Below are 8068 nucleotides of genomic sequence, written 5' to 3'. Positions count from 1 at the left end.
TCTGGACACGGCCCTCACTGTGGGAGGCGGGGACAGGGGCTGGGCAGCACAATTAGCACCGGACAATTAGCACTGTGCAATGGGCACCATGCAACAGGCACCGTGCAAGGGGCACCATGCAATGGGCTCCATTCAATTAGCACAGTGCAATTAACTCCATGCAGTGAGCACCATGCAATGGGCACCATGCAATTAGCATCGTGCAATGGGCTCCATTCAATTAGCACCATGCAATGGGCACGGTGCAGTTGGCACCGTGCAATTAGCGCCGTCCAATGGGCACCACGCAATGGTCTCCATGCAATTAGCACCGTGTAATTTGAACCGTGCAGTGGGCTCCATGCAATTAGCACCGTGCAATTAGCACTGTGCAATTATCACCATGCAATGGGCTCCATGCAATGGGCTCCATGCAATTAGCACTGTGCAATTATCACCATGCAATGGGCACCATGCAATGGGCTCCATGCAATGGGCTCCATGCAATTACCACCGTGCAATGGGCACCATGCAATTAGCACAGTGCAATTAGCACAACGGAATGGGCACCATGCAACGGGCCCAATTCAACGAGCGCCATGCAATGGGCACCGTGCAACGGGCACCATCCAATCGGCACCACGCAATTAGCACCACGCAATTAGCACCGCCCAATTCCCACCCCCCCACCACGACCCTTTCCACGCCCCTCCCGGCCCCTTTAAGGCCAAGCCCCGCCCATCAGCCGGGCGGGGAAGTGGCGGCGGGATTGACCAATGGGAAGCGCGCTGTGCCCGCGGGGCGGCCAATGGGCGGCGAACGCGGTGGGCGGGGGCGGTGCGGCGGAGCCTTCGGGACGCGGTGAGTTCCCCGGCGCATGCGCGGGGGGGGGGAGGGGGGGGGGGCGCGGCGGGCGCCCGGAGCCCCCTTCGCTGCGCCCTCCCGCGCTCCGGGACCCCCGGACCCCCCCCACCCCCCCCAAACTGCACCCCCAGACCCCCTCCCGCCCATTGCCCCTTGCACCCCCCCCAAAGCCCCCCCTTATTGCACCCCCTGCCAAAATCCTTCCCTTACTGCACCCCAAAACGCTTCCCCGCTGCACCCCGCACCCCCAGACCCCTCCCCACTGCACTCTGCAGCGCCCCAACCCTTCCCCTATTGCACCCTGCGAACCCCAACCCTTCCCTAATTGCACCCTGAAGCCCCCCCCCAATCCATCCCTATTGGACCCCGCACCCCAATCCTTCCCCATTGCACCCTGAAGCCCCCCAGACCCTTCCCCATTGCACCCCGCAACCCCCAGACCCTTCCCCGCTGCACCCTGCAGCGCCCCAGTCCTCTTACTGCACCCCACACCCCCCAAACCGCTCCCCATTGCACCCCGAAGTCCCCCAGACCCCTCCCTTATTGCACCCTGTACCCCAAACCTTTCCCTTGTTGCACCCTGAAGCCCCCCAAACCCTTCCCCGTTGCACCCTAAAGCCCCCCAAACCCTTCCTCATTGCACTCTGAAGCCCCCCAAACCCTTCCCCACTGCACCCTGCAAACCCCAACCCTTCCTTTATTGCCCCCTGCACCCCAAACCCTCCCCCTGCACACCCCAACCCTTCCCTAACTGCACCCTGAAGCCCCCCAACCCCCCCCTTATTGCAACCTGTACCCCAACCCTTCCCTTATCCCACCTTGCAGCCCCCCCCAACCCCTCCCTTACTGCACCCCAAACCCTTTCCCCGCCGCACCCCGCAACCCCTCGCCCCAGCGCACCTCCCCTGGGTGCCACCAAGCTCTCCTCTGCCCCCCACAGCCCCCCGCCGCCCCCCGCAGCCCAGCACCCTGCAGCCCAGCTCGCCCCCCTGCACCCCCCGCTCCCCCCCGCCTTTCCCCCTATGCACCCCATACTCCGACCAGCCCTTCCCCTATAGCGCCCTGCAGTCCAGCACCCCCTGGCCCCCTCAGCCTGCCGACCCCTGCCCGTGGGACCCCTGCACCCCCCCGCAGCCCTTCTCCTACCCCACCCCGGGCATCCCCCAGTCCAGCAGGCCCTTCTCCCCCAGCATCCCCCAGTCTAGCCGCCCCTTCCCCCCCAGCGTCCCCCAGTCCAGCAAACCCTTTCCCCCCTCCCTCCTCCAGTCCAGCAAACCCTTCACTTACTTCAGCTTCCCCTGCGTCCTCCAGTCCAGCCAGCCCTTCCCCTACCGCAGCCCCCCCTGCATCCCCAAATCCAGCGACCTCTTTCCCTACAGCCCCCTCTACACCCTGCAGTCCAGCCAGCCCTTCCCCTACTGTGCCCCCCCATGCCTCCCCCAGTCCAGCAAGCCTCTCCACTACCGCAGCCCCCCCGGCCTCCCCAAGCCTAGCGACCCCTTCCCTTATTATTTCCCTTCCTACGCGCTGCAGTCCAGCCAGCCCTTCCCCTCCTGCGCCCCCCTGGGTGTCCCCCAGTCCAGCAGACCCTTTCCCTTCTGCACCCCTCCCTGCATCGCAAAAGCCACCGAGCTCTTCCCCTGCTACGTCCCCCCCCCGCCCAGCAGACCCTTCCCCTATTACACCCCCCTCCACCTCCCCCAGTCCAGCAAACCCTTCCCCTCCGCCCCCCCGCAGCCGCTGGGGGACCCCTTCCCGCATTGCACCTCCCCGTGCCCCCCGCAATCGCCAGACCCCCTCCCTCACCGCCCCCTCCAGCCCAGCCAGCGCCGGGGCTCCCTCTCCCCCCGCCTGCACGTCTGGGGGGTCCCCTCCCCACCCCAACACCCCGCTACCCCCTGAGTGGGTGCCTGAGGGCTCTGCTCCCCCCCCAACCATCCCCAGCCAGCCAGCGGGGTCCCATGGGGGAGGCTCCGACCCCGGAGCTGGATGCGGTGCTGGGTGGCGGCGGCTGGGATGTGGGGGGGACCTTCGAGGGCCCACCACCACCCACCGGCCCCATCCGCCTGGGGAAGAACGCCTGCTACGTGGTCCTGGCCGTGCTCTTCAACGAGGAGGTGAGGCAGCCCCCCGCGGGACCCCCTCCCCCCCAGACTCCACCGGTGCCCACCCGGCCCCCTCTCCGTCCCCGCAGGACGGGGTGCTGCTGGTGCAGGAGGCCAAGCCCGAGTGCCGGGGGAAGTGGTACCTGCCGGCCGGCAGGATGGAGCCCGGCGAGAGCATCGTGGCTGCCATGCGGAGGGAGGTGAAGGAGGAGACGGGGTTGGAGTGCGAAGCCCTCACTTTGCTGGCGCTGGAGGAGAGGGGGCCGGCGTGGATCCGCTTCGCCTTCCTCGCGCGCCCCACCGGTACGTGCCTCTGCCCTTTGGTGTTCTGAAGGCATGGGAAGGACGCGGCTCACCTGGAGCATCCCCAGCCAGCCCCGGGATGGGCGTCGGTGTCCCCTGCCAGCCCCAGGAAGGACATTGGCATCTCCTGCCAGCCCTGTGCCAGGGCATCATTGTCCCTTGCCAGCCCTGTGCCAGGTCATTGGTGTCCCCTGCAAGCCCCACGATGGGCATTGGCATCGCCAGCCAGCCCAATAATGGACATCAGCATCCCCAGCCAGCCCTGTGCCAGGGCGTCATTGACCCTTGCCAGCCCTGTGCCAGGACACTGGTGTCCCCTATAAGCCCTACGATGGGCTTTGGCATCCTCAGCCAGCCCTGTGCTTGGGCATCGGTGTCCCCTGCCACCTTTGTGCCAGGGCATTGGCATCCCCGATCAGCCTAATAATGGGCATCAGCATCCTCAGCCAGCCCTGTGCCAGGGCATCGTTGTCCCATGACAGCCCTGTGCCAGGGCATCAGCATCCCCTGCCAGCCTCATGATGGGCATCAGTGTCCCCTGCCAGCTTTGTGCCAGAGCGTCGCTGTCCCCTGCCAGCACCACCGGTACTGGCATCCCCCCACAAACCCTGTGCTGGGGTATCAGTGTCCCTTATCAGCCAAGTTATGGGATCTCGGTGCCCCCACCAGCCCCATGACCGGCCACTGGCAACCCCTGCCAGCCCAGCGCTGGGGTCCTGCTGTCCCCTGCCACCCCTGTGATGGGGCATCGCTGTCTCTCTGCCCACAGGCGGGACCCTGAAGACCCTGGAGGAGGCTGACGCCGAGTCCCTGCAAGCGACGTGGTGGCCTGGGGACCCCTGTGCCCTGCCTCTGCGAGCCCTGGACATCCTGCCCTTGCTGGACCTCGCCGCCCGCTACCGCCGCAGCCCCCCGCACCCCCCCACGCTGCCGCAGGAGCTGCCCTGCGCCCTGGTCTGCTTACGGCTCCTGCTGGCCTTCACCAACGACGCTGGGGACCTTTGGGTGCTGCTGGGCACGGCTGGAACCCCCCACCTGCCCGTGGTGGCTTGTGGCACCTCCCCGGCCGAGCTGCGGGGGGGTCTCCGCCTGCCCGTGCTGCGGCTGCTGCGGGACTGCCTGTCCCCGGACCCCCACCCGGGACCCCTAGGGCTGCTGGGGCTGCAGCACCGGGCTGGGGGTGCTGGGGGGGGCGACGGCGTCTGCTTCAACGTGCTGCTGAGCATCCCGCCCAGCAGCCCCGGGGCTGCCCCCCCCGAGCCCCACAGCCCCGCTTTCCGCTGGTGGCGGGTGGAGGAGGAGAGCCTGAGGGGCCGCATCCTGCAGCGGCTCCGGGATGCGGCCACCGTGCCCGTCCGCAGCTAGTGGCCAGCTAGCCCAGCTTTGGGCATGTGGAGGCGGGGGGAGGGGGGGGGTCCGACCGGGACATGGGGTTGCAGTGCCCAAGGTGTGAGCCCCGGGATGCGGCCCCCCCCATGGCTGGGGGGGGGATGTTTTGGGGCAGGGCACGGTGCCGTGTCCTGGTCCCCGGGGGAGAAACGGGGACCAAGAACCGGCCAGAGCAGAAATAAACCCGGCTGCTGCTTCTTGCATCCACCTGGCTGCGGTTACAGTCGGGGTGGGGGAGCCGGGGAGCCCGGTTTTGGGGATGTTTGGGAAGCGGGGGGGGGGACACGGGTGCGGTATAGATGGCACAGCGCGGGGTGCTGAGCTCACGGCTTTATTGCAGCGAAGTCCCATCACCCAGGGGACGCGGTGCCCGGCTCTGCGGGGTTGGGGGTGCACCGTCCCCGCCAGGCAGGACACACACACACACCCCCCCACACACCCACACCCTCAGCGCCGGGGGGGGGGGAAACGATTGAGTTCTTGCAGCCGAGGGGGTGGCATTGCCTCGGGGGGGGCAGGGGACAGCACCGTGCCCATGGGGCCGATTATTGCCAAAAAATACCCCCCCCCCGCTTGAGGTTGGTGGGGGCGGCTCTGCCGTGGGGTTGGGGGAGCGGGAACCCACCACCCCGAGGGGTCGCATCCCGCACTGGGCCGGGGGGGGGAGTGGCGTCACCTCCGGGATGGCCGAGGCGGTGGCGAAGGTCGCTGTGCCTCCTCTTCCTCCTCACCGGGCGCTGCCAGGACGGTGTCCTTCCCGGGGTGCCACCGCCATGCGACGTGCTGGTCCGAGGCAGGGCCACCGGAGGCTACCGGCACATGGATTGGGCCATTCCCGGTGGCCACCCCAGCCCGGATGAAGAGGGGGTGCTCGGTGGGGGCGGGGGCGGGCTGAAGCTCAGGGGGGTCCCTCCGGCGGTCCCTTGACCAGGGCGATGGCAGCCAGCTCCTTGCAGAACTCCTCCAGCACCACCACCCCCTTGAAGAGCATCGTGTGGTCCATCCTGGGGGGAGATGAGCAATGACGAAGGTGGGGGGGGAGTTCCGTGGCGTACGCCCCCCCTGAAAGTGCATGCATTGCCCCCATCCTGTGTGGTGTTGTCCCCCCCCTGCCCCACCAGCACTTACTGCTCTCCGGGCACCATCCCCATGAGCTGCTGGCGCACCAGGAGCAGTTTTGCCCTGAAATGGGGCACACGCTGGAGCCGCTGCATCAGGTCCCCGATCACCTGCACGGGGTTGGGGGTGGGGGAAAGAATCAGGCGCCGTTTCCAAGGGGGTGTCCCCGTCCCCCTCCCACCCCGGCGGGTGACATTACCCTGACGAGGACGGAGAAGAGCGAGCGGCAGCCGGGCGCCAGCGTGAGGTAGGGGTCCAGCAGGTACTCGTGGAGGTGGGGATGGGGGAAGGCGGCCAGGCGGGACAGCACCGATGTCACCTGCAGGTTCAGGCTGTAGGGCTGGGGTGGCAGCGGGGGGATGCTCAGTGGGAGCTGACACGGTCACTCTCCCCCCCCCCAGCATCCCCCAGCAGGGACCCGAGCCTGTCCCCACCAATGGGAGCTCAGTGCCAGCGACGCTCTTGGCTGCTTTGTCCCCACTATGGGGGTCCCAGAGCCTGGAAAGGAGGGCTGCCACCCTCCGCCGGGGGGTCCTCGGGGGTCATAGGGCTGGCAATAGCCACGGGAAGCCAAAGCATCCTCTATTCAAACACCAACCCCCCCCCCCAGCCGGGACAAAGGCTGTGCCAGCCGAGAGAGCCCGAAAAAGCCCCCCGCCAGGCTGTGGCAAGGTGAAGGGCAGAGGAGGGTGGGGACCCAGGTACGTCCCTGCCCCCCCTCCCTCTTCTCCCCGTACCTGGTCCAGGATCCGGGTCATCCGGTCAAACAGCACCTTGAGGAAATGGCCCTCGTAAAATGTCACTTCGGGATGGCAGGTGTCGAGGGGCCGGGGGGCCAGGGGCCACCCCCACGGGGCTGCGTTGGCACGGCACGCCTGGACCTGCCGGGACAGGAGGGTGATGGTGGGTGAGAGCCAGAGCGGGGGCTGGCACCACCGGGGATGGGGACACCCCCCCCGCCCTCCAGCTACTCACCATGCCCAGGGCATCGTGCACGTAGGTGTCGTAGCCACCTTCCTCCATGCAGGATGAGGTCTTCGCATCCTCGGGGACCAGGCAGAGGAAGCTGGAAGAGAGGGGAGAGGGATGGGGAGAGGGATGGGGAGGGGGATACAGCCCCCCCGACCCATGCCAGAGCGGCCCCCCCAGCACGAATCCCTACCTGCTGACCACCTCGCTCACTTGCCCCTTCGCCGATGGGGTCAATCCCGGCAGACGCTTTTTCGTCATCCTAAATCCGGCATCTGGGAATCCATCGGTGAAATAGGGATCCTCCTCCAGGTCCCTGCGGGGCCGGTAGAGGAGCATCAAGCTGGGTGGACACCGGGGGGGGCTGCCCCCCACCCCGGCCTCGCCTTGCCCCGGTTCCCCCCTTGCTCACAGCCCATCCTCATCAGGGTCCAGCTCGGAGGGGCCGCGCTCGTCGGGTATGGGGGGGCCACGCTGCAGGTAGCCCCTCGTCTCCAGGTTCCTCAGCGCCAGGTTGCGCACCACGTGCTCGTGGGGTTTCCGCAGGAGCTCCTCGAAGAGCCGCAGGCTGGCCAGGCTGATCTGCGGCACGGCGGGGGCGGAGAGGGGGTGTGAGACCCCCGCCGCTGCCCCCCAGCATCACCTATGTCCCCTGTTGTCCCCCCGGCAAGGATGGGGCTCACCTCGTCGGAGAGGTGGTTGCAGCGGTCGATGAGGTGGGTGCGCAGAGGGTGGGGGGCGTCCCCCGGGGTCTCGGGGTGCCGGTCCGGCCCCAGCAGGAATAGGACGAGGCGGTGGAGCAGGGGGGGCGCGCGGAGCTGCCGCACCGTGCCCGTCAGCATGGCCGTGACGCCGAGGACGGCAAACTCAGACCTGCCGGGGGACAGGGTGGGATGCTGCGAGGGGGGGTCCTGAGAGCATCACGGCATCTCACAGGGGGGGGAAAAGGAGGTGCAGGCAAGGGGCACCCCGCATTTCTGGCCTCCAAGAGGGTCCTTGATAGAGAAACTCCCCCCCAGCTGCCATCCCGCGCCTCAGACACTCACATCTCCAGGAGCTGCGGCTGCAGGATGCCCTGGAAAAACTTCTCCTCCATGGCCTCGGTGATGGCATCTGCCACGACCTGCGGGTGACGGCACAGGCTGAGCCGTGGGGTGGGCGCGGGGGTGCCCGTGCTCTGTAAAGGCCGGCCGGGTGCTCCTTACCGGGTGGGCGCCCATCACCAGCTCATCGAGGTAGTCCAGCCAGGCAAAGAAGGCAGCCAGGCTCTCCTTCCCTGGGAAAACCCCGTCGCCGGCAGCATCCCCCTGCGACCTGCGCGGAGTAGAGGACGTGGGGCT

At 67.8% G+C, this 8068-nt stretch overlaps 2 protein-coding genes across 7 annotated transcripts in view; one reads left to right on the top strand and one right to left on the bottom strand.

Moving 5' to 3' along the window:
* Positions 1-8068, bottom strand: part of FHIP2B (FHF complex subunit HOOK interacting protein 2B) — a 29409-nt gene that overhangs the window by 17776 nt on the left and 3565 nt on the right. For 3 of the 5 annotated variants that reach the window (XM_054225058.1, XM_054225061.1, XM_054225059.1), the window contains 10 exons: positions 7934-8042; positions 7775-7851; positions 7412-7601; positions 7141-7310; positions 6922-7044; positions 6735-6825; positions 6497-6640; positions 5959-6099; positions 5769-5869; positions 4956-5644 (listed from right to left, as the gene is read on the bottom strand). In XM_054225058.1, the coding sequence (XP_054081033.1) occupies positions 5539-5644; positions 5769-5869; positions 5959-6099; positions 6497-6640; positions 6735-6825; positions 6922-7044; positions 7141-7310; positions 7412-7601; positions 7775-7851; positions 7934-8042 (1252 nt within the window). In that variant the 3' untranslated portion in view covers positions 4956-5538. Of the gene's footprint in view, positions 1-4955; positions 5645-5768; positions 5870-5958; positions 6100-6496; positions 6641-6734; positions 6826-6921; positions 7045-7140; positions 7311-7411; positions 7602-7774; positions 7852-7933; positions 8043-8068 lie in introns of those variants that run through there. The other 2 variants (XR_008469921.1, XM_054225062.1) reach the window with 2 other exon arrangements.
* Positions 826-4843, top strand: NUDT18 (nudix hydrolase 18). 2 transcript variants are annotated; one of them, XM_054225064.1, is made up of 4 exons: positions 826-840; positions 2788-2960; positions 3038-3251; positions 4021-4843. In XM_054225064.1, the coding sequence occupies exons 2-4, from the start codon at positions 2805-2807 to the stop codon at positions 4614-4616; spliced, it is 966 nt and encodes a 321-aa protein (XP_054081039.1). In that variant the 5' UTR covers positions 826-840; positions 2788-2804; the 3' UTR covers positions 4617-4843. The 2 variants fall into 2 exon arrangements, with proteins under 2 accessions (XP_054081039.1, XP_054081040.1); XM_054225065.1 differs by having other exon boundaries at positions 830-844.

Source organism: Rissa tridactyla, chromosome 20 (genome assembly GCF_028500815.1).
Source record: "Rissa tridactyla isolate bRisTri1 chromosome 20, bRisTri1.patW.cur.20221130, whole genome shotgun sequence".
Lineage (NCBI taxonomy): Eukaryota > Metazoa > Chordata > Aves > Charadriiformes > Laridae > Rissa > Rissa tridactyla.
This window is presented reverse-complemented; position numbering and strand designations above follow the sequence as displayed.